This window comes from Agelaius phoeniceus, unplaced genomic scaffold, assembly GCF_051311805.1.
Source record: "Agelaius phoeniceus isolate bAgePho1 unplaced genomic scaffold, bAgePho1.hap1 Scaffold_110, whole genome shotgun sequence".
NCBI classification, from domain to species: Eukaryota; Metazoa; Chordata; class Aves; order Passeriformes; family Icteridae; genus Agelaius; species Agelaius phoeniceus.
The window spans coordinates 1,908,072-1,933,333 of NW_027509876.1; the positions used below are offsets into that span (position 1 = coordinate 1,908,072).

General features: G+C 54.8%; 1 protein-coding gene across 1 annotated transcript; it reads left to right on the forward strand.

Moving 5' to 3' along the window:
- Window positions 1-13,073: 13,073 nt before the first annotated feature.
- On the forward strand, window positions 13,074-23,361 carry LOC143692977 (olfactory receptor 14A16-like). The gene is made up of 2 exons (XM_077173057.1): window positions 13,074-13,255; window positions 22,563-23,361. Exons 1-2 carry the CDS (start codon window positions 13,074-13,076, stop codon window positions 23,359-23,361), a joined length of 981 nt encoding a protein of 326 aa, XP_077029172.1.
- Window positions 23,362-25,262: the final 1,901 nt, after the last annotated feature.

A 25,262-nucleotide genomic window follows, 5' to 3' on the forward strand; every position in this document is an offset into this window, starting at 1 on the left:
TTGGGAAAGTTTCTTCAAAGGAGACCTTGCTGGCACACAACTACACAGGGTTATGGGAAAGATTCTAAAGCAGCCACTCTGGAGTCAAAGAGGCAGCACTAAAAGTCCTGGTCATGAGTTTGTAGCTAAATCCCACTTTGGGCGAGTTGAAGGAGTTTGGAATGAAGTAGAGAGAAGACCTCTGAATTTTTTAGATGATGCCATTGCTTTTTCTTCTCCTCTACATAGACAGGAAGGGTGAGTTTGGCTCCCATCTCCACCGCACGGCTCACAGGGCCGCAAGACTTGTAGTTCCAACAGCTTTGAAGGATTTCTTGGCCAAGAAGACACGGCCAACAAGGATATTTATGTTTTGGAGCCAATCCTTCAATATTTCCTCTTAGGGACTCATGCTCTCGGGGTCTCTAGCTGCTCAGAAGGACCCCGAGATAAGTTAGAAAGTCTCTTTTCCCAGCCTGGTGGTCGAAGAAGGAGTAAGAGCTCTTCATTTCTCGGTCTCAAGGTTGTTTCTTGTATCTTATCTATAAAATTCTTTCTCCTGTCCTGCCGAGGTCTGCTCAGCAAGACAGTCTAAGGCACTCTGCCTCCCCCGGGGCGGTGTTATCTTTTTCTACTAAAAACAACTACCTGTACAATATTTACAATTACTTTCCCATACCTATCATCTACGTTAGACAGTGAGCGTCTACTCGTAACCAATCGAAAAGTGCCAACGTCAGAGCAGAAATGGAGGCCAAGAAGAAGAAGAAGGAGAAAGGCTGGACATGCCCAAACTACTCCATCTTGCCCCCTGAAACCCCATTCTAAAAAGCCCCAAAATCTATTTTTCCACTCTGTGATAAATTCCCTTTCATTTTGTGGCTTGTCATTCTTCATACAAGGTTGGGAATTGTTTTTTCCAAGGGCTAAATCAAAGGCACAGGGGTCTTGGGCTCTGTGCCAAGGTCTCTGAGCCCTCTGACAGGGTCTTGAATCCTGTAGGGCAGCCCGAGGAATTTCCTGATTTCCCACATCATGCTACAGTGGAAGCTTCCTTAGCCAATCATGCCATGACGCAACAAACCTACAGCACTGCATCCTAAACTTCTTCTTTACTGTTGTAACTACTTTGATTTTTTCTAGATCTGTAACTCTAAAACTCTAAACATTCCTCCACTTCAACTTTCCTCCCCGTGTCTCTGCTAGAAACTAGAAATCCGCATTCTGGCTTCCAGCACCTGAGTTCGGAAGCCCTTTCCAAGGTCTCAGATGAAATCCTGTGTTTAATTCTGAGCTTTGCTGACAAGACCAAAGGTCTGACATTTCCTTGCATTTGGCTTTCCAACAACATTGAGATGCTGTTAGTTGCAGAGTGCCCGGGATCTGTCTTGCAAGTCAACTGTGGCAGGAAGAAGGTGGCTGCCAGGGGGCTGCTTGTGGCCTCTGACAGCCCCATTGCTCAGGGCTTGCCAGCGCCCCAGCCCCTCAGGCCCTGCCCCAGCCCGGCCAAGCTGCCCGGCAGCAGCGCCGCAGCCCCACAGCAGCTCCAGAGCAGCCCCAGCCAGAGGCACCTGGGAGCCCTCAGCAAGGCAGGCAGCAGCAGACGGGCAGGAGGGCACGGATGGCGCTTCCTGCCTGGCACAGGGCTTGTGGCCATCTCCAGGCACCGCTCTGGCAGGGATCCCCGCAGCTCCGGCCCCTGCCCAGCCGCTCTGTGGGCAGCACAAAGGCTTCAGCAGAACCACCACAGGCCAAGGGGCTTCTGGCCATTTTCCCTGCAGCACTGCATGCATGGGCAGCATGCTAAGTAGAAGCAGGCTTTTCTCCACTTTCCCTATGCCCTACGGACCCTGGGCAGCAAAGAAAATCACCTGAGAGTGTGTATATTATAACAGGGTATATATTTACATCGGGTAAAAGATAGAATGGAAGAAAAGAAAAATCTTAAAGAAAAGTAAAAATCCCCACTGGCTCAGGCTGCCTCAGCAAAGAGAGCCTCCCGGATCAGCTGTCCTCAGAGCTCCAGCAGTGCAGCCAGCCGAGCCGTGAGAGACGAGGCTGAGTGATCCATGCCCTGTGCAGCTGGTCGTGCAGCCTCTGGAAGATGGAATATCGCCCACTGGCTGTTGCTCGGAGGACATGCAGTGTTTCAAGTGCCAGCTCTGACACGGCACTGCTCATGTCCTCCGTCAGGCGTTCCAGGGCTGCAAGAGAGAGGAACAGAGCCATGGTCAGATGCCGGATCTGCGGGGAGCCGAGGAGAGCCCCCTGCCAGGGCCATCTCAGCCGGCTCTTGCCATGGCCAGGAGGGAGCAGGGAGCAAGGGGATCAGCCCGAAGCTGCTGGCCACCAATGGCCCACGTGGCCCTGAAATCTCAGTGTGCTCTACCCCCAGGAGCAGAGCCCTCCGCAGCCGGGGCAGGGCTTGCAGCTCTACCCCCGGCAGGCCTTGCTGCCAGCCCGCTGGCCTCACTCACCAGTGCAGATCAGCTGCAGCTCTTGCTGCTGCCCCCTCAGGTGCCGCCCGCCCATGCCTGTGAACACAGAGCCTGTCACGGCACCAGCGGCACAGCTCCCTGCCGGCGGCGCTGCCGGCGCTGTGGCCACACGGGCTGCTGGCCCGGCAGGGCTCAGCCCGGCCCTTGGCGCACGCTGCCGCCCCAGGGCACGGCTGCCAGAGGGCGGCAGCAGCAATGCCCAGCCCAGGCGGGGCTCCACGGTGCCGGGCCCGGCTGGCGCTGCCGGGGCAGCAGGCGGGGCCGGGGCCGAGCTGCGGCGGGACGGGGAGGGAGCCCGAGCTCGTGGCTCACCCATGAACCTGATGGCCGCCTCTCGCAGGGGCTCCTGTGGGCTCTGCAGGTAACGCAGGGCCCGGCGCAGGTGCTCGGCCGCTCGGCTCCTGTCCTCAGCCAGCTGCAGAGAGAGGCAGGAGGGAAGGGTTGGCGCGGGCTCAGCCCCTGGGCCGGGCGCTGCCTGCGCCCAGCCCCGGCCTCCCCTGCCCGCACAGCCCTGAGGCGCGGCCACAGCAGCCGCTGGCCAAGGGCTCCCGAGGGCAGGGGGCAGAGGGCCGGCTGCTGCCCGGGGAGCCGCGGTGCCGGCCCGCAGCCCCTCCGGGCCGGGGCTCCATGGGCACCCGGCTCGGGCCCACGGGAGCCTGGAGAAGAGCCCCCGCGGCCTCTGGCTGCAGCTGCGGGCAGGGGCACAGCTGCCCGGCCCCGCACACTGAGCACCGCCCTCAGGGGCCTTCTCCAGGCTGAGCCTGGGCGTTCTCGGCTTCTCTTACCAAGCACTCGCCAAACCTCCATGTCTGATCCCCCTGGAGCATTTGTTCGAGATTCCGCCTCTTCAGGAAGCCGGCTGCAGAATGCAGCGTTTCCCGGGAGGCCTGGAGAGCAGCAGAGACGCGGTGTTGGCCCCACAGGCCAGGGCACAGGAGCATCCCAGTGCCACAGCCTGGAGGAGGCTGCAGCCCGCAAGGTGCCAGGGCAGGAGGTAGCCCAGTCCCCTGCCAGGGGGACAGCAGGTGGCCACAGGTCCTCACCTCAGCAACAATCTGATTCTCATCATGGCAGTGGACGTAGAGTGGGACCAGGCTCTGGCGCACGTGGGACTTCAGGGCCTTTCTTCCATCTTCTCTTAAAAAGTCCAGCATCTCTTGAAAGACACACATGGAGCTCAGCTGCACCCGGATATCATCCTGTAGGAGAGGAAGGGCAAAAGACCTCAGCATCAGCTGCTTCAGGCCGCCCAGGGCACAGGCCTGCATCTGCACAGGGCACCAAGTGTGCGGGCAGCAGCCGGCGGCCGTGGCTGTGGGCACAGAGCCTTACGTGGTCAAAGAGTGGCAGGAGCGCCTCAGCCAGCTGCAGGGCAATGGGGGTGGCTATTGGGGCACCCCCAATATCCAGGAGCAAATATCGGAGTAGAAGAATGGTCATCCTGATCATGTGGCTATCATTTTCCTGCAGGAGCTCCACAAGACTTTGGGTCAGGCTCCCCATTTTTTCAGCCTGTGCAGAACACAAGTTTGTGAAAGGCCAGTCTGCTGCCGCAGGGCCCAGAGGCCAAAGGCCTGTCCCAAAGCACTGGGGCCGCTGAAGCGGGAGGCAAAAGAGCTGGGAGCAGCTGCCCAAGGGCCCCAAGCCCAGGCAAGGCCAAGGGACGGCGTTGCCCGGCCCCACGCTGCCTGCACGGCTTCAGCCACTGCCCCCTTCTCACCATCAAGGGATTCTTGCCCAGCACTACAAGGCCTCTGAGTGCCAAGTAACGCCTGGCCCTGTGCTGGCTCTGCAGGTTCTGTGCCATGATCTGCAGAACACTGTCACTGCATTCCCTCAAGTCCAGGCACTCGAGGACCTGAAAGGCACAGGGCAGTGACAGGGAGCCGGCCGGCAGGAGCCCGGAACCGCACAGGGCTGGGCCCAGGCAGCAGCACAGGGCACGGGCACCGTCCTGGCAGCTGTGCCTACGAGAGGGCAGAGAGCTGGGAGGCAGCGCTGGCCTTGAGGCTCACCTCCACAAGGAATGCCAGGGCAGGGAAATCCCAGTATGGCATCTCTTGGCCCAGCATGGCAAGCAGGTAGAATGCAATCCCGGAACAAAAGTGTAGGGCTGAATGAGAAATTTCTCTAAAAAGAGGAAAACGGAAACAAGACCCTGAGCCAGTGGGGCAAATCTCTCCCAGGAGTGACTCACAGAGTTCTCATCTTTCTCCACCACCCTTCCAGCAAGGGGACCTGGGCCACTCGGGAGTTGCTTTCTCATGGGCACCCTCCTCTCCCAGCCTTTTCCAGTCTGCTTGGCCGTCCTGCACTGACAAGGCCCTCTGGCCCATGACCACGGAAACTTTGCAGGACACCCCAGGCACAGAGCACAAATGTCAGAGGCAGTGGGGAGAAGGGGCTCTCACCTGGCCAGCAGAGCCACGGCAAAGTGGTGGGTGTCAAGAGAGAGCAGCGTGTCCCAGCCACACCTGCGTTCCATTGCCACCACCACATCCTCACAGCGGAGAAGGCAGAGCAGGGACTTCAGGGTGCGCACTGCAAACCTGTGTGCACAGCAAAGGCCAGGTGACGCTGGCAGCACTGGCTCCTTGGCAGGCCACGTGGCAGGGACAGGAGGAGTGGCATGGAGCACCTGTTGGGGCTGGTGGCAAGGCCGTGCTCTTGCTGGCATCCCTTCCAGAAGGCATCGACCTCCTCTGGCATCTCCAAGGTGCTGGAGAACACTTGGAAGAGCAGATGCACAAATAGGCGGGGGAAATACACCTTCAATATCCGTGGCAGACAGGGCACCTGCAGGATCTTCCACATCACCACGGTTGCCTGCAAGGGACAAAGGCCCCCCCCGAGACAGCGCTCAGTGCCCAGGCGTCCGTGTGGCAGGGCCCGAGCGTGGCAGGGAGAGGCCTGCAGAGACCTTGGCAGGGGGAGCACGGGGCCTGCTGGGCCTGAAGCTGCCCCTGGGCCAGGTTTCAGGCCAGCGCCTGAGGCAGGCAGATGCAGTGGGGGAAGGAGGATGGAGAGCTGCTGGAGAGGCGGCCTTGGGGCCAGCAAAGGCCACTTGCAGAAACTCACAGCCAGGTTAAAGACAGCCGTTTGGTCCCCATCGGAGGTGCACGTGCTGTGCACTGGCCAGCTCCCCAGCACATCCAGGAGGATCAGCTGTGCCAGCTCGGCAGACCTGGCTGAGCCCATGATGGTCTTCCACATGGCCATGGCAGCTCTGGGGGGTCAGAGCTCTGTCTCAGGGGGGTCTCAGCCACAGCAGCGTGGGGAGCTGAGCTGGCTGCCAGCTCTGCCTCTGCCCACTGGCCCTGGCCAGCAGCAGCCAGGCAGCCCAGGCCTGTGGGGACAGAGCCCTGAGGGGCAGGGAGGGAGCATGGCAGCAGGCTCAGGGGCTGACGTGCCAGGGCTGGGAAAGGCAGAAGCCAGAGGGCCCTGGAAGTCTCTGTTGCTCAGACACCTGCAGCAGGCTGTACAGGCTGATGGGCTGGGGAGGCCTGAGCCCTCTGGGCAGGTGGGCTCCATACCTGTCACAGGACGGGGCCACACGCAGCAGCGTCAGGACTACGTCATCTGGCTGTGCTTCTGTGAGATCCAGCAGGGCCTCGTCCAGCCTGGGTTCAGCACAATCATTGGCCACGAGCCACTGGTGGATGAACCTCACCATGGCAGGCACCTGGAGAAGGCACAGGGAGACTTGGAAAGCTGCCAGGGGAAGCAATGTTCCCAGCTTGCCCAGAGAAGTGCTTCCCTTCCCTGCGCACTGCCATGTGGCCTCAAAGGCTCACAGCAACCAGCACTCATGGCTTGGGAGGCCAAGCAATTCCTGGGAGGATCAAACCCTGCCCACAGACTGCTTACTTGGTTTGGATAGTAAAAACGTTCCTCTACAAGTATACACAGGAGGGCAGCGCTGGGCTTGGTTTTGAAGATGGGCGAGTATGGTCTGAGCCCAGTGCCCATGGCCATGGTCTCTTCCTCCTGCATTCTCCTCATGAATTTGCAGATGAACTGTAGGAGAAGGGCAGGAAGCCGGGGATGTTGCATGGAGTGCTGCACACACGGTGCTGGGCTGAGCAGGGACAGCAGGCCCAGCCCAGGTGGGGGTGGCTGCAGGTACCTGCGCTGTGCTGCGGAAGCGGCCACGGCTGGATTCCTGCTCTTGTGTGCGCTCCAGGGCTGCATCTGGCAAAGAGGGAGCGCAGCCAGAGCTGAGGCGCTGCGGGAGAGGCCGGAGAACACAGGCCAGCCCTGCGCTGCCCAGGCAGGGAGAGCCCCGGGATGGCCCAGGGGATGGAGCGCGGCCACTGCAGGGTGTCTGCCCAGGCCCTCTTCCGTCCTGTCCATGGGCATTTCCCCAGGGGATAGGATGGCATGGCATGGCATGGCATGGCATGGCATGGCATGGCATGGCATGGCATGGCATGGGGTCAAGCTGGCTGCAGATGCCAACCCTGTGGCCCAGCTCTGCCACTCACCCTCCTGCGGTGGCTGGAACGGCACCACCTCCTCGGTCTCCTGTGCTGGGGCAGCTGCAGGGCCTTCTTCCTCCTCCTCCACCCAGGCCAGCTTGGGCACTCTCGGGGGTCTCTGCTCCATATCTCAGACTGGATTTGTGGCTATTTGCAGCTGAGATGCCTTGCAAAAGCTCCAAGTCACCAAGTGCTGCCTGGAAGGCACCTCCAAGACAGAAGCCTCAGGAAGGCTGCAGGACGGCAAGTCCTGCGCGCGGTCTCAAGGGCTCCTGCCACAAGGACAGGAGACTCCTGTCAAGGATTGGGCTCTGGCCTCGAAGGCTCCTGCAGAAGAGAAGCCTCAGGGAGACCACGGGTCAGCAAGTCCTGTGGTCTGGCCTCGAGGTCACCTGCAGGAATAACGCCTGGGAAAGGCTCCGGGTGGGACAGGAACGAGGGCGCTGTGCGGGGGCTCCTCACGGCACCGCTCTGTCCCGTTCTGCCCCGTTGCCTGTTCCCAGCAGCCGGGCAAGCTTCTATTTCCCACGTGTCACAAAGGGCCCTTGGACACCCGTTCTATGCCACAGTGACCGTGCTGCACCGTGTCACAAAGGGCCCCTGCACACACTGCCGCCTGCCCTGGGGCCGCCCCCAGCCCAGCCAAAGTGGCCCAGGCTGGAAGGAATGCCTGGCCCCAGGTGTCTAAGGCAGCCCCACAGGATCTTTAGGAAGGGCTCAGAGCATCAGCAAACGCTGCCCTGCTCTGCGGGCTCAGGGCAGCAGAAGGAGCCCCAGGGCTGCCGACGCAGCCGCGCTGGGAAGGGCACGGGGCCTTCCAGGGAAGCTGGCACGGCCTCCTTGGGACACCTCCCGGCCGGTGGCCATCCTAAACCCATGGGTGTGACACAGACAAGGAATGTGTGGGCCAGGGCACGAATGCTGCTCTGAGCCCTGGGGCCCGGGCAGCGCTGACAGCAGCAGCTGTGGCAGAGTCCCTGCCCAAGCAGAGCTGCCACCCCCGAGCCCTGGCAGCGCTGGTGCCCGTCTCCTGCCCCAGAGACCTGTGCCCCCGGGGGGCTGCTGTGCCACAGGGAGCCAAAGCCCACGTGCATTGGGGGCTGATGGCAGCAGCACCTGGAGCAACTGCTGGCAACACTTGGTCTCTGTCAGAAGCTCTTACTCTGTGCTGGAATTATTTTCTCATTGAAGTCATTTCCTGCACCACAAAAATATCTTGGCCATGAAGACACAGAAGAATCTGGCATTAAGGAATCCTCACTTCAGGAAAGTTGTACTTCCGATTGCTCAGCTCAAGTAGTTCCAAAATTTGCAAACTTCCCAAATTTATTGGGATGGCCTGAGAATGTGACTGGTCTACAAGTTTGTGTCCCATCCTGAAGCAGCAACACATTTGCCTTATCCATTGAATGTCACTTTACAAAACATAACATTACACAGAACCAAAAAGAAGCCCATTCTTTGATTTGCAAATGGATTTTGATGAAGGGATGATAATCTCCTAATTTTCTTAAGGAATAAAAGCTCTCAAGGAATGAAAGACCACTCAGTGTTCCAAGAGTAACCCAAACCAATGAGTAGATGGCAAAAGGGCTGATCCTCCCCCAGTACAGATATCTAAGTGGCCAATAAAGTACAGCTCTCCCCTCTTGTTCCCTGCAGGGGAAACAGGACCATGAATAGAAATAGTCACAGATATTCTTTCTGCCCTCCATAACCAAAGCTGTGCCAAAGCATAGATGCTGCCTTCAAACTGACTCAAATTCCAGCCCAGACCTCTCACCTTCCAGACAACTCCTTCCCCAACACCCCACCAACACCAACCCCCCAAAATCCCACAGAGAAGCCCTCAACACCTCACCAGGAGCCCCAGCTGTGCCCGTCCCTCTGCAGAGCTTTCCCAGCCTCCAGCAGACGCCCTGGCTCCCTGCACGTGCCGTGGGCTGGCACTCAGGAGGATCTGCTCCAAGGCCTTCCCCGGTGGCAGCTCAGGCTGCCAGGCCTGTGGTTCCTGGATCCCCCTTCCCAGCGAGCCTTCCTGGGCACGGCTGTTCCATGGGCACCTCTGCGCTCAGCTCGGACTGCTCCACTCAGCCAGGGCTGCTGGGAAAGGATCCAGAGCAGCCTGGCCAGCTCTTTCTCCAGCTCCCTCTTCACTCTTGGGGGAGGTAGAACATCCCACAGGAAAGCAACTGGTGCCACAAGGAGTGGGCAGCATCAGGAAGCTCTGGGGAGGCACCTCAGCACTGCTGTATCCTGAGGGAACGCTGCTGGCCATGCCCTGTGTGTATCTGCAAAAGCTTCCAATCAGCTGCCTCAGCTCCCAGGGCCTCTCGTGGCCAGCATCCTGACGTGGATGCAGGGCTGCTGCCAGGCACTGCTGGGACCCAGCGGGACAGGAGCGGCTGTCTCGTGTCCACGGAGCAGCCCTGACACAGCCAGGGCCATCCCGAAAGCAGACAAACGCTCCCGGGTCAGCAGAGAGGAGCAAGGAGCACTGGGCTCCTCTCAGGGCATCTCAGCTGGGCTCACTCCACCACACGCCCCCATTTTGAGGCCTGCTGATGCCCAGCTGCCAGAAATGCCCACCTTGTTCTCTCCAAGATGCACAGGGAGAGCCAATGAGCAGGACACCTTGGGAGGCCTTTTCTGAGGCCAGGGACACACCAAGATCAGCCAAGGCTCTCCACGCTGCCTGGCCCACACAGCCCAGCTCTGTGCTGGCCCTGGGCCACAGCAGCTCCCACCAAGCAGGAGGCAAATGCCTTTTGCCAAGAGTTGAAACACAGCAGACAGGAAAGATGTGAAAAGTGTGTGTGTAAAGGCCTTTTAATTCACAGCTCCCACAGAGAGCTTTGGGGCTCATGGCTGGACAGAGATGCTCCTGCTCACCCTCTGTCCAAAGGAGGGGAACACACCCTGCTGCAGGTGCTTGGCTTGGTTTCAGCAGGTCCAGGCGGATGCCAAACCTGCTCTTCACAGCCTTCTCCCTGCCCCTCTGCCAAGTGCAACGGGCCTCAAGGACTGAAAGGAGCACAGAGAGCCAAAGGGGGACACTCGCACCTGCCTCACTGGGAGCTCCCTGGGAAGCACTTTCCTTGAGAAGCAAGCCCCTTTCCTCCAAAGGCATTTCCCCAAATGTGTGGCTTTCCTGGGCAACACCAACACACCCTTAAGAAAAGCTGGCAAGGCTGAATGACTCCAGGTCCTTTCAGGACAGGCACTCCAGCTCTAGCTCGTATTCCCCCAAGTGTGTGTCCAGGTGCAGGTTCAGAGGTGCAGCCCCAGGCCCTCTACAAACACAAGCTGCCCGCTGCCTCTTCCCCTGCCTCAGCTCCTGCCTGTGCTCACAGCACCAAAACCAGGCTGTTACCAGCCAGAGCCCATGGCCCTGTACCCACAGGATGCTCTTGCCAGAACCTTCCAGGACTCTCTGCTGCGCACACAGCGCTTTTCATGCCCACTCCCAACAGGCTTTGGAACACAGAGCACAACCTGGGTGGCTCTGCCACCAGCACAGCCCAAACACAGGCGGAGGAAGAAGCAGCAGGGGTTGATTTGCAGCCATGCCCAAGAGAGACTGGAAGGGTGCCCTCCCTCTGCTCTCCCTTGGTTGGCTTTCTGACTGGCTCTGAGCCTGGGGCTGCCATTCCTCACTTGTGGGGACCAGAACCACAGCCGGGATCCCGGCACTGCCTGGCAGCGCTCCGGGCACCGGCACAGCCGCGTGTCCGAGTCTCGGGCACCGTGCTGCTGCTTCATTTGCCCTTAGGCACACCCAGAGCTCCCTGCTAAGCCCGGATGGTCTCTGGTTCTGCCCTCTTCCTCATCCTGTGCAGGGATGGAGCACTGCTGTGCTTTCAGGAAGCTATTCTTGAAACCTTCCAGCATTCCAAGCTCATTTGCCCTCCATGGATGCTTGCCATGGAATCCCTCTCAGCTGGGTTCAGAGCATCCTCAGGTCGGCTCTTCCAAAATCCAGGGGCTCCAGGGTGCTCAGCAAGATCTGTCACTCCACAGTGTTGTGGAACTGGACCTTCAGCACAGGCACCTTTCCAGCCTGACCTGCCCTTGTTCCTCTGTGTCTGTGAACAAAACACAGTGTGGGAGAGAACAGCAGGAGGGGCCTGTGTGTCCCAGGGCCCCGGATTTGAATCACTCCAGCTCCACAGAGATGCAGGTAAAGTGAGGAAGCCAAACTGTTTATTAATGGAAGGCGAAGCAGAGGGATGAGGTGGGAGGGAAGAAAGGGGATGGGCACAGTCTGAGGGCTGGAGGGAGGGAGCTGTCAACAGGGAGGGAGAAGGCAGGAGCCATGGTAGCTTCCCACAGGCTCAGTTGTGCCAGTCATCAGCTGTGCCTGAAACTCCAGCTGATCCCCTCTGGTCTCCTGGTGGTCTCACCTTCCAAGGGATCTGGAGGTCTTAAAGAGTCACTGGTTCTTCTGAGCCAGCAGATGAAAGTTCTGCAGCTCTTCCCTCAAACATCACCTGAACAAATGTGCTTATGCAGGAGGGGCTGTTGTCTTCACTCAGGGCTCGAAGGGCTGGAAGAGAGAGGAACAGAGCCACGGTCAGAACGTGGATGTGCAGGAATCCAAGGAGACCTTCCTGCCAGAGCCATCCCACCCAGCTCTTGCCATGGCCGCAAGAGAGGAGAGGCCAAGGGGATCAGCTGCAAGGTGCTGGCCATGAATCCCCCTGCCTGCATCCCTGAAATCTCTGTGTGCTCTGCCCACGCCACCCCTGGTCCACACAAGGAGCAAAGCCCACCGCAGCCGGGGCAGGGATTGCAGCTCCTGCCCAGGCATTGCAGCTCCCCCAGCCAGCCCCCGCTGACAGCCCACTGCCCTCATCACCCTCACGGAGGGCCTGGAGCTCTTCCTTCTGCCCCATCAGGAGCACCCAGACAATCCCTGGGAACACAGGCTAACCAACCTAAGGCTGCCCTGGCTGTTATCCAGTTTGCTTTATGGCTTAATGAGGTGAGGAATTCATGGATCTTTAACTTCCTCTGGAAGGCAGGCACATGGATTCAGAGCTATCACACACTAAGTGTATGGTTTTGGGGTTACTTTAATAATGGTCCTTACTGTGAGGAAATGACACGGGGGCACATTTTTTCCCAGCCCTTCACCCAGCTCTTTGGGTCTGCCCCACCAGTTTTCAAAGGGTTCAGATCCACTCTAAATGCTAATGATATCATACAGTGGCTGGTGCTGCTGATAGGCCTGTTACATTTAGCATTCAGAGATAAGGGAAGATTAACCTGGATAACCACACTGACACCTACCCCAGAGACCAGGGATGCTGCTGCCCCAGAGCCTGACCCTGCCCCACAGCCCACCTCAGAAATGAACCACCCAGGCTGGATGAGGGTTCTAATGAAAGAGATGGGCCAGGTGCTGAAGGAGTACATTTCCACAGCTGGTGAAAAGCCATCCCCCTGCCTCAAAGAGGGAGAGTCTGATGGTGCAGCAGTGGAACCCACAGATGTTACAACTGTCCAGGTTCCAGCTGAACTGCAAAGGCAGTCACAGCCAGCAGCAGTCGCCCTGGTGGAAACAAGGAGATCTAAGATGAAATCAGAGCACCCAGATGAGGATATGAAAGAAGAGCCTTCACAACGCCCAGGAGAGGCAACAATTGAGGTCATTACCGAGTCCCAGATGTACAAAAGTCTCCGTAATCTGCACAAAGACATTGTATGACAGGGACGTGAGGCTTACACAACCTGGCTACTTTGGGTCTGGGACCTTATGGGTACAGGTGTCCAGCTGGATGGTGGTGAGGCAAGGAATTTGGGACACTTGACTCAGGACTCAGGTATGAATCTGATTTTTGTAAGGGAGCCAAGGTCCCTTTCCCTCTGGGAACAGCTTTTAATGAATGTCAGAGAGAGGTTTGTCCACAGGGAGAGAATGCAGGACCAGCACCATAGAATGCACTGGGAGACTCTTGAGGAAGGGATCCAAGAGCTGAGAGAAGTGGCAGTATTGCAGGTACTCTTTGGGAGGGATGGACAGCATGATAATGACCCCAACAAGGTCAGGTGCACAGGGCAAATGTTGTGGAGTCTGGCAAATCTGGGGCCAGCTCAATACACCACCTTCATTGCAATGATTAATGCCAATAACAAACGAGAGACAGTGGGTTCTGTTGCCAACAAGCTTAGAAATTATGAGAGTGTGATCAATGGCCCAATGCAGGCTCATGTCTCCGTTGTGGTCCAAGAACTCAGAGAGGAGATGAGGGAGATGAGGGAGGAGGTGAGGAGGAACAGTTCCCACATTGCACCAGTGTGAGTCACAGGCCCCAGAGTCAGAGCTCAACGTTCCCCAGCTAGAGAGAGGGTACAGCCCATGGGCTGACCTGTGGTTCTTTCTGCGTGACCATGGGGAAGACATGGGAAGGTGGGATGGGAAACCCACTTCTGTCCTGGCAGCATGGATGCATCAGCTCAAGGAGGGAAACACTAATCGAGGGAGCTCAGTAAAGTGAAGGTAGCCTCAGCCTTCCATGACTGAGCTGCTGAGTATGATCCGTCAGATCCCCTGGAAGGTACCTTGACCATGTATGCCCAGGAAAGAAATAATAACCAGGGCTAGGCGGGGTCCTGCCTCTAACCAGGAAGAGATACGGGAAAACCGGATTTCCTGGACGGTGTGGATCCGATGGCCTGGGGTATCAGAGCCACAAAAATACGATGCCTTAGTTGATACTGGTGTGCAGTGTACCCTGATACCATCGGGACATGTGGGGGCAGAACCTGTTTCCTTTGCGGGGGTGACGGGGGGATCACAGCAGTTGACCCTGTTGGGAGCCCAGGTGAGCCTGACTGGGAAGGAATGGCAGAAACATCCTATTGTGACTGGCCCAGAGGCCCCGTGTATTCTGGGCATAGATTTCCTCCAGAATGGCTGTTACAAAGACCCAAAGGGACTCAGATGGGCTTTTGGCATAGCTGCTGTAGAGGCTGAGAACATCAAGCAGTTGAACACTTTGCCTGGACTATCAGAAAACCCATCTGCAGTAGCTCTCCTGAAGGTGGAAGAGCAACGAGTGCCGATTGCCACCTCGACAGTGCACTGCCGGCAATATTGAACAAATTGAGATGCTGTGATCCTCATCCACAAAATGATCCGTGAGCTGGAGAGCCAAGGGGTGGTCAGCAAAACCCACTCACCCTTCAACAGCCCCATTTGGCCTGTGCACAAGTCTGACAGAGAATGGAGATTGACTGTGGACTATCGTGGCTTGAATGAAGTGACTCCACCGCTGAGCGCTGCTGTGCCAGACATGCTGGAACTCCAGTACAAGCTGGAGTCCAAGGCAGCAAAGTGCTTTGCCACTATAGACATTGCTAACGTGTTTGTCTCCATTCCTCTGGCAGCAGAATGCAGGCCTCAGTTTGCTTTCACCTGGAGGGGTGTGCAGTACACCTGGAACCGACTGCCCCAGGGGTGGAAGCACAGCCCCACCATCTGCCATGGACTGATCCAGGCTGCACTGGAAAAGGGTGAGGCTCCAGAACATCTGCAATATATTGATGACATCATTGTGTGGGGGAACACAGCAATGGAAGTATTTGAGAAAGGAGAGGATCATTAGGACTCTGCTAGAAGCCGGCTTCGCTATCAAGAAAAGTCAAGGGACCTGCCTGAGAGATCCAGTTCCTGGGTGTGAAGTGGCAAGATGGACGGCGTCAGATTCCCACTGAGGTCATTAACAAAATCACTGTGATGTCTCCACCAACTAGCAAGAACGAAACACAAGCTTTCCTGGGTGCCATAGGTTTTTGGAGGATGCACATTCCCAAATACGGTCAGATCGTGAGGCCTCTTTACCTGATCACCAGCAAGAAGAGTGATTTCCACTGGAGCCCTGAGCAGCAACAAGCCTTTGCCCAGATTAAGCAGGAGATCGCTCATGTGGTTGCCCTTGGCCCAGTCAGGACAGGACCAGAGGTGAAGAACATGCTCTATTCTGCAGCCAGGAACCATGGCTTGTCCTGGAGCCTTTGGCAGAAGGTGCCTGGGGAGACTCAAGGCCGACCACTGGGATTTTGGAGTTGAAGCTACAGAGGGTCTGAGGCCAACTACACTCCCACAGAGAAGGAAATCTTGGCTGCCTGTGAAGGAGTCCAAGCTGCCTCAGAGGTGATTGGTACAGAAGCACAACTCCTCCTGGCACCCCAACTACCAGTGCTGTGGTGGATATTGAAACCAAAAGTTCCCTCTATGCACCATGCCACCAGTGCTACATGGAGCAAATGGATTGCTGTTATCACACAGCGCGCCCGTATTGGAAACCTGAATTGCCCTGGGATTCTGGAGATAATTACAAACTGGCCAGGAGGTGAAAACTTCGGTCTCGCTGATGAAGTGACAAGAAGTGACACGGGCTGAAGAAGCTCCACCATACAACCAACTGCCAGCAGAAGATCCACGCTACGCTCTTTTTACTGATGGTTCTTGCCACATTGTGGGAATGAACCGGAAGTGGAAAGCAGCCGTATGGAGCCCCACACGACAGGTCACAGAGGCCATGAAGGAGAAGGTGGATCAAGTCAACTTGCAGAACTCAAAGCTGTTCAACTGGCCCTGGACATTGCAGAAAGAGAGAAGTGGCCGAAGCTCTACCTTTACACTGATTCATGGATGGTAGCCAATGCTCTGTGGGGATGTCTGGAGAGGTGGAAAGAGGTTAACTGGCAGCATGGACGAAAACCAATTTGGGCTGTTGATGAATGGAAAGACATTCTCATTTGGGTGGAGAAGCTGCCTGTGAATGTCCGCCATGTAGATGCCCATGTCCCCAAGAGCAGAGCCAATGAGGAGCACCAAAACAACAAGCAGGAAGACCAGGCTGCAAAGATAGAGGTGTCCAAGATAGACCTAGGTTGGGAACACAAGGGAGAGTTATTCCCAGCTCAATGGGCCCATGATGCCTCAGGCCATCAGGGCAGAGATGCCACCTATAAGTGGGCACGAGACCGAGGGGTGGATCTAACCATGGACAGTATTTCTCAGGTTATCCATGACTGTGAGACGTGTGCTGCCATCAAGCAGGCCAAGCGAGTGAAGCCCCTGTGGTATGGTGGGTAGTGGTCCAAGTACAAGTATGGGGAGGCCTGGCAGATTGACTCCATCCCACTGCCCCAGACACACCAGGGCAAGCTCTGCGTGCTGACCATGGTGGAAGCCACCACTGGATGGTTGGAGACCTACCCTGTGTCTCATACCACTGCCCAGAACACCATCCTGGGCCTGGAAAAGCAAATCCTGTGGAGACATGGAACCCTGGAGAGAACTGAGTCGGACAATGGGACCCATTTCAAGAATGGCCTTATCAACACCTGGTCCAGAGAACATGGCATTGAATGGATCTATTGTATCCCCTACCATGCACCAGCTGCTGGGAAAGTTGAATGGTTCAATGGATTACTTAAGACTACGCTGAAGGCACTTGGCAAGGGAACTTAGAAATTGGGAAATGACCTTAGCAAAAGCCATCTGGATGGTCAACACCAGAGGGTCCATCAGTTGAGCTGGTCCTGCCCAGTCTGAACCCCTGCACACAGTGGATGGAGAAAAGTCCCTGTTGTACACATGAAAGGTATCTTAAGAAAGACTGTTTGGATTACTCCCACCTCAGGCAAAGACAAACCCATCTGTGGGATTGTTTTTGTTCAAGGACCTGGTTACACTTGGTGGGGAATGCAGAAAGATGGGGAAAGCCATTGTGTACCACAGGGAAACCCAGTCATAAGTGAGAATTGTGTGTAAGGTTTCATTGTGATGCAGATGGAAATAGAATTAGGCATGCATAATGTTTCCTTCCTTAGGCAAGGAAATGTGTGTGTTCAATTCCCATCTGTTGGAGGTGGGCCAGTTATCATCTGTTAATTGGGCAGTTTTTCTTTATCTCTTCCACAAACCAATCCTCCCTCTGGGCAGACATCTGCTGTTAAAGGGCCATTGAGTGTCACTGCATGACTGATAAAATGACATCTTCCCATTGTGAGATGCTCTCCCCAGAGGGAGGAGCCAAGCGTTCCTGCCTGGATACAATCTGAGATTTTGGGACACCAGAACAGTCTTTCCACTGGATTCCCAGAGGAGCACCTGCGCCTTCCACTGGATTCCCAGAGGAAGACCAGGCCCATCTACACCACCACTGGATCTTCAGAGGAAGACTACACCCTTCTACAGGATCGCTGCTCCAACAGAACCACATCTGTCTGCAGGAAGACTGCAGGAGGACTGCAGCCACTATTTTCATTGCACTGCTAGCAACACCCTGACCCACAGTGTGCCAGGTCATATTCTGATTCTATCAGTGTTGTTTTGTATTACTGCATTGTTTATTTTATTTTGATTTTCTTTGCTAATAAAGAACTGTTATTCCTGCTCCCATATCTGTGCCTGAGAGCCCCCTTAATTTCAAAACTTTAACAATTTGGAGGGAGGGGTTTTACATTTTCCGTTTCAGGGGCAGTTCCTACCTTCATTAGCAGACACTTGTCTTTTCAAACCTAGACAAGGCAAAGGTTTCAAAGCCTCACTTATAAAGCAAATAAAGTTTGAAGGAACAAATAAAATAGGAATTGGGGATGTTCTATTAGTTCCAAAAGCAGTGTGAAATTTCTTAGGACAGGATTTACAGGTGCAGTTTGACATTGAGGTGCTCCCAGTGAAAGGGAAAATGGTAGTTAAGCTTCTCCAATAAGGGAAGAAAATGAGGAGAAAATTCATGACATGATGTGAGCAAAACCAAAAAACTGAGGTAAATTAAACATGAAACCTATAGTAATAAAAGTAGTTAATGAAAACCATCCAGTTTGGGTATGACAATACCCACTTTCCCTGGAGGGGAGACAAGGACTGCAGCCGCTGATCCAGGACCTACTTGAGGACAGGACCTTAGAACCATAAATGTCCTCCCATAATACACCCATATTACCAGCAAAGAAGTCAGATGGGACTTACAGGTTTGTTATAGATTTGAGAGAAGTGAACAAAAGAACAGTGAATTGGTACCCAGTGGTGCCTAATCCCTATACACTCCTAAGTAACATCCCAGTGGTTTAGTGTGATAGACGTAAACGATGCTTCTTGGGCATACCCACTGGCAGAGGAAAGTGGGATATATTTGCTTTTGAATGGGAGGACCTCGATTCTGGGAGGAAGCAACAGCTTCAATGGACTGGGTTACCCCAAGGGTTTTCCGAATCCCCAAACCTCTTCGGTCCAACCCTAGGAGAAGTACTACAGCTCTTCTCCATTAAACCTGAGATGTAGCTCATCCAATATGTAAATTATTTGCTTTTCTCAGGACAGGAAGAAAAAGAAGTTTGGGAATCCACCATGGTGTTGTTAAGTTTTCTGAGGGACCAAGGACTTTGGGTATCAAAAGGGATTCTCCAATTTGTAGCGCAAGAAGTAAAATTCCTAGGACATGTGATTTGTCAAGGGAGCTGGGTGTTGAACTGTGAGAGAATTATGGGGATTGTTTCACTCCCGTGGCCAAAAACTAAGAGAGAAGTAAGAAGGTTTTTAGGCCTGTGTTGGGATGTTGTAGGCTATGGATTGAAGGATACATGCAGGCCATCCAGTTCTTGTATGAAAAGTTAGCAGAAGAAGAGATTAGGTGGGAAAAAGACGATGAACAAAAGTTTGAAGCTTTAAAGCAAAAATTAGTCAGTGCACTGGCACAGAGTCTTCCTGCTTTAGACAAACCCTTCTATTGTTTGTGGATATAGAAAAAGGGGTAGCACATGGAATGTTAGCCCAGGACTGGGGAGGATCCAGGAAACCAGTGGCCTATTTATCAAAACTGCTAGACCCTGTCAGCCAGGGGTGGCCAACCTGCATTCAGGCTGTGGCAGTGACTGCCCTACTCATAGCAGAAAGCAAAAAATTACCCTTTGGGGGAAAATTGAAGATATATATCCAAACTCAGTAAGGAGTATCCTGAGCTGAGAAATGACTCACTGATTCCCAAGTGCTTAAGTATGAAGACATCTTAAGAGATAATGGTTTAGAGCTGATCGTGAGGAACCAACTCAACCCTGCCCAGTTCTTGTATGGAGAACCAAGTGAGGAACTAATACATAATTGCCTAGAGGTTATAAACTATCAAACTAAAGGAAGAGAGGACCTAACAGATCAACCACTCCAAGGTGGAAAATGATTGTACATCAATGGATCTTCATAATAAAGGGGCACAGGGTATCAGGGTACACTATAGTACATGAAGGGTTGGGAGCCTGAATTCTTTGCTCCTGGCACTGCTGCTGCCCAACCAGCTCCTGCTTTCTGTAGGAGCAGCCCTGGAACTGGTTTTGTTCCCTCAGTGGCACAACATCCCTGTTCTCACACTGCCAAAGAAAGCTGTTGGTGCCAAGTGTGGCCAGGATGAACCATTGCTGGGACTGAAGCCCCTCTCTTGGGGCCCTACAAACTGACTGAATCCTTTCCTCTGGCACTGTATTCTTTTCTTTATTCAGTCTTCTGCTGTATTTTGATAAGGTCTTAATAAACCATTCAAATTTTTGAAAGTGAAAATTGTTTCTCACATGGGGTTGGGGAATGTGGGGCAAGGTTATTCACATTCGGTCAGCTCTCAAGGAAAAACTTCTCTGACCTGGCCAGACCTCCTTAGGAGAGACCCTGGATCAATATCAATCACAGAATGCTGCAATCACCTCTTGTGTATTAAGAACAGCAATAAAGGAACCTTTAGGATAAGAATACATATTTCTTAGAAGCACTTTGAAAGATTTCTCCATAACTGTAAAAGGAAATTTTCCTAATGAACTGCACGAGAGCAGAGGGAAATCAAGGCAGAGCCATGGTTTGTCAGGACTTACTTGATCCTAATGAGCCCTGTGGTGCATTTGGAGCTGAGCCTGGAACCTCAGGGCCTGAGAGGACATTGCACAAACCTTGCCAGGAGTCAAAGTCAGAGTCAAAAACCCCAAAGTGTCTCAAAGCATGAATGGGTCCCTCTGAGGTCCATCCCCAACACAGGCTCCTCATGGACTCCTTGGAGAACAGACTGGAGGCCAGGATGACACAAAAACTTTCTCAGAGATTCAGAGTCGAAAAGAAAATCCAAACTACCTTAAAAAATTTGAGTATCTGAAAGCATTACTGAGCACCACTGAGTGTCAGTACAAAGCTCTCAAGGGACTCATTAAAGCAGATAATTGGGGCCATGATTGCACAAACCTCTCACAGAGTCTGGATCAAAAGGGAAACACCAAGTACCTTAAAAACTGAAGTACCTTGAAGTATTAATGAGCCCCACTGAGTGTTGTTACTGACAGAGCCTCTCCAGGGACTAATTACAGCAGATAATTGGAGGACATGATTGCACAAACCTCTCAGAGACTCCAAGGCAAAAGCCAAGCCCAAAGTCCTTTGAAAAAGCTGCAGTCCCTGCAGGGAGCATGAAGGAGCCCCCAGGGCCATTGCTGAGCAAGGCTCCCCAGGGACTCCTTGCAGCAGATCCTTGAGGCCACTGGGATGTGGGCTAGGGGGGGATGCTGAGGGCAGCACAAGGGGCTGGCAGTGCCCAGCCTGGCTGGGGCTGTGCCAGGAGGCCCCAGGGCCTCAGCACAAGGTGTCTCCTCCCAGCCCTTGGTGGCACAGACCCTGCTGTGCCCCAGGGCACCAAGACTTGGCTTCTCTTTGTCCCCACCTGTCATCACTGCCTGCAGTTCTCTGCTCTGCCTGGGGCCTGGGGACACTTGCTCAGTCGTGTCCCTCTCTGGGACCCATTAAAAGTGCAAGAAAGTTTGGAGTTGGATTCTGCCTTGGAGTTCTGGAGAGGTTTCTTCAGCTGCCTCTCAGGGACTGATGTCCAGGGCCTGAGCACAAAGCCCCAGAGGCTGATTCAAGTCCTTGTGCTGTGTCTGTGCTGCTGAGCTGGGCTGGGCTCCTGGCACAGAGGCAGCTCCTGGTCACCAAGAAGAGCTTCAAAAGCACATTTCTCTTGATGAGCAGCTCTTGTGCCAGCCCAGCAGGGCTGGGGCACTGCCTGCAGCCAGCCCGGGCACAGCACAGAGGCACAGAGAGCTTCAATCAGTCAGGGCTGGGAAGGGGCTGAGAAGTGCCTGGGGCACAATCACTGCCAGCCCTTGGCACAGGAACCTCTGGCTGCAGGACAGTGCAGCTGCAGCTCCTGGAGCCATCTCCTGCAGCTGGAACATGCCAATGCCTGCAGAGCCTGTGAGTACATTCTCTGCTTGTCTCTTGTGCAGAGCAGCCAGGGGTGCCCAGGGCTGTCCTGCAGAGCAGGGTCCTGCAGCCCAGGGCGCTGTGCTGGGGCAGGGACTCTGCTGCCTGCCAGGGACAGCTCTCAGCCAGCCCTGGCAGCTGCTCCCAGCACTGGGGGACAAGATCTGGGTGGGGGGAGACAGCTGGTGAGGCTTGGGAGTGTTCTCCTTGTGTGGGGAGGATGCTGCATTGTTCAGGACTGCTCCCAGCATGGCATTGAACTGCAGAACATTTCCAAGTAAGTTATAAAGGGACCACAGTGATGCATGGACTGGATGAAAGAGGAAATCATGCTTTTTAAATCTATTTTTCTGGGTTGTCTTGATAGGAAATTGCACATAGATATTTATCTCTCAGTTCAGGTTTAAAAAAAAAAAAATCCTCTCAGATGTTTATAAACCAGGCAGTTACAGAAATCAGCACAGAGCCCTTAGGAGGCAGCATCAGTGCTGCTTTTCCAGCCTCCTCAGGGTTGCTCTGGTTAGCGTTCAAAAACACATAATCACATAAGCGATTATATGTGGTGCTTTTTATTCAAGAGCTCTGGGAATCGGGGCAGTTTCCACCCAAATCTGATTCTGACCATACATTCGAGGTGAACGTGTTGTATACTCTATCATTACTTAAATTTCATGTTAATTTTTAAACTTATATTCATCTATGGTATACACAGATTTCAGCTAAACATTGCTCCCTTTAAATTTCCAACATAGTTTCTCACAATTCTTCCTTTGGTAATATAATAATTATATTTAATTTCTAAACAATCATCACATCTAACAATTATATCTTTTATCATACTGCTTATGCAGGTGCAGTGATCTGAGAAAACACAAAGCCTAATATTTTCAAAGACTATTTTTAACATTTTCCAGGGCCCCACTATCACTCTTACGTTGCCATCAGAGCCTGCAGAGCCAGAGCTGCCCCTGGGCAGTGCCTGAGCTGGGAGGGCTCTGCAGGGCAGAGCTGAGCCCCCAGGGCTGGGCTGGGCTCTGGCAGCACTGGCAGGGCCCAGCCCTGGGCACAGGGAAGCAGCTGCTGGCAGGGACAGCTCCAGGCAGCAGAGCCCTGGGCAGGCAGTGGGGGGAAAGTGTCCCCAGCCTGTGCTGGGATATTTCAAGTCCTCTCCAAACCCAACTATTCCATGATTACTTTTCTTACAGATCCCCATGCCAAGGCACAGCAAATGTCCAACAGCAGCTGCATCAGGCACTTCCTCCTGCTGGCACTGGCAGACACGCGGCAGCTGCAGCTCCTGCACTTCTGCCTCTTGCTGGGCATCTCCCTGGCTGCCCTCCTGGGCAACGGCCTCATCATCAGCGCCGTAGCCTGCGGCCACCACCTGCACACGCCCATGTTCTTCTTCCTGCTCAACCTGGCCCTCGCTGACCTGGGCTCCATCTGCACCACTGTCCCCAAAGCCATGCACAATTCCCTCTGGGACACCGGCAACATCTCCTACACTGGATGTGCTGCTCAGCTCTTTTTCTTTCTCTTCTTTATTGTAGCAGAGTTTTGCCTCCTGACCATCGTGTGCTACGACCGCTACGTGTCCATCTGCAAACCCCTGCACTACGGGACCCTCCTGGGCAGCAGAGCTTGTGCCCACATGGCAGCAGCTGCCTGGGCCAGTGCCTTTCTCACTGCTCTGCTACTCACAGCCAATACATTTTCCCTGCCCCTGTGCCATGGCAATGCCCTGGGCCAGTTCTTCTGTGAACTCCCCCAGATCCTCAAGCTCTCCTGCTCGAAACATTATATCAGGAAATTTGGCCTCATTGCAGTTAGTGCCTGTTTAGCATTGTGTTGTTTTGTGTTCATTGTTTTCTCCTATGTGCAGATTTTCAGGGCTGTGCTGAGGATCCCCTCTGAGCAGGGACGGCACAAAGCCTTTTCCACCTGCCTCCCTCACCTGGCTGTGATCTCCCTGTTCCTCAGCACTGGTATATTTTCTGACCTGAAGCCCCCCTCCATGTCCTCCCCATCCCTGGATCTGTCCCTGTCAGTTCTGTACGCGGTGGTGCCTCCAGCCCTGAACCCCCTCATCTACAGCCTGAGGAACCAGGAGCTCAAGGCTGCAGTGAGGAGACTGATGACTGGATGGTTTCAGGAACATTAAACTGCTGGCCTATTTTGCCAAATCACTTATAATAAATTTTATTTTTGATACTTGTTGCTGGTTTCATTTTTAAGGTTCTTTTTGTTTTCTTTACATTTTTTCATGTTGTCCACAAATAAATGTAATTGTTTGTGCCATTTCTCATTTTGTTGCTTTCCACCTTCCCTGTGGCCATAGACTGTTAATGAGGGGCTGTGCTATTTGTGACTTTAAAGGAAATAAAGGATCTCCCAGCAGAGTTTTCTGCAGGGATTCCCTTTTGTTTCCTTCTCTGGAGCTGCAGCAGCAATGTCTGTGTGCAGAGCTGGGGCAGATCAGTGCTGGCCCAGCAGCTGTGCCCAGCAGCAGCAGCAGCAGCACTTGGTGTTGCCAGTGCTGCTGCCGTGGCCCTGCCCCGCTGCCCTGGTGGCCCTGGTGTTGCTGCAGGGCCTGAGTGCTCTCGGGGCCGGGCACAGCCCTGGGGGTGGCAGTGCCGGGGCTCAGCAGGGACAGGCCATGGGCACTGCTGGGGCAGCGCTGACGCCTCAGGCCAGGCCCTGGGGGCTCCAGGCTCCTTGCCCAGGCTCTCTCAAGAACACGGCCAGGCCAATGCTCAGCACAGAAACCCCCGTGAGCAGCCCCAGGCTGGCCGTGGGCAGGCTGGGGGCAAACAGCATGGCTGGGGCTCTGCAAGGGCCCTGGGGCAGACGGGAAGGAGCAGCAGAGCAGGGGCTGATCCATGCCCAGTGCGCTGCACAGCCCAGGGCAGCGTCCCAGAGCCTCCTCATGCAGCTGCCAACAACATCCCCCCTCTGCAGCCCTGGCCTCTCCCCCAGCTCACACAGGTGCCCCATCCTTGCAGGCACAGACACGGCAGCACTGCCTCAGCAGCCCCTGTTTGCATTGCACACAGCAGGGGCAGCACCCCCATGCTGTTGCTGTGGGGACATGAACCTGAGGGAGCACAAATGCCATCAGCCCCTGGGGCCAGCAAGGCCTGCGGGACACCAGGGAAACCACTAAGCTTTGTCCTGGCCTCTGCACTCAGCCAGAAAGTTTGTTCCCATCAGCTGGGAGTTTCCTGTGCCACTGCAGACGCTGTTGCTCAGAGCCAGGGCTGCCTGGAAGCCACCCCCAAACTGCCCTGAGCATTTCCTCTGCTTCACCTTTGCTTTCTTTACTCTTCCTGGATCCAATTTCTTCCTATTGACCACCCCTCTTCCCCTCCCTCCAATCAGCCCATATCTGTCATCATCCTGCTGGCCAGGGGGTCACGATTCCTGATCCAGGCCAGGAGCCATTGGTCTTCTTGGCCACCTGGGCTCACTGCTGCCTCATGTTCAGCCTGCTGTCCATCAGTCCCTGCAGGTCCCTTTCTGCCTGGCTGCTCTCCAGCCACTCTGTCCCCAGCCTGTAGTGCTGCAGGGGTTGTTGTGGCCAAAGTGCAGGACCCGGCACTGGGACTTGTTAAACCTCACCTTGTTGGATTTGGGCCCTGGATCCAGCCTGTCCAGGGCCCTGTGCAGAGCCCTCCTACCCTCCAGCAGATCCACACTCCCAGGCAACTTGGTGTTACCACCGTTCATGATACCCTAAAGTGTCCCAATGGTCTCCATGATTTCATGAGGCCTCCCAGTGTCACAATGTCCCTTTGGTTCCATGGGATCCCTTGGTGTCACAAAGTCCCTTGGGCCCTTGGGCCCTGCAGTGTCACAGTGGATCCTTGGTTCCATGAGGTCTGGCAGTGCAGCAATGCTCTCCTTGGTTCCACTCTGTCACAATGGCCTCTTGGTCCCAAGGGCCACCATGGGGTCAAACATGTTTCCTTCATTCCATGAGTCCCTGAGGACCAGAACTGGCCCCTTGGTTCCATAGGGCCCTGCAGTGTCACAATGGCCCCATTGTGACACCAGGTCCTCCTC

Coding starts and splice junctions, on each gene's coding strand:
- LOC143692977 (XM_077173057.1), top strand. CDS start 13,074: ATGATTAATGCCAATAACAAACGAGAGACAGTGGGTTCTGTTGCCAAC. Junction 13,256..22,562: donor AGTTCCCACATTGCACCAGT/GTGAGTCACAGG, acceptor CCTCATCATCAG/CGCCGTAGCCTGCGGCCACC.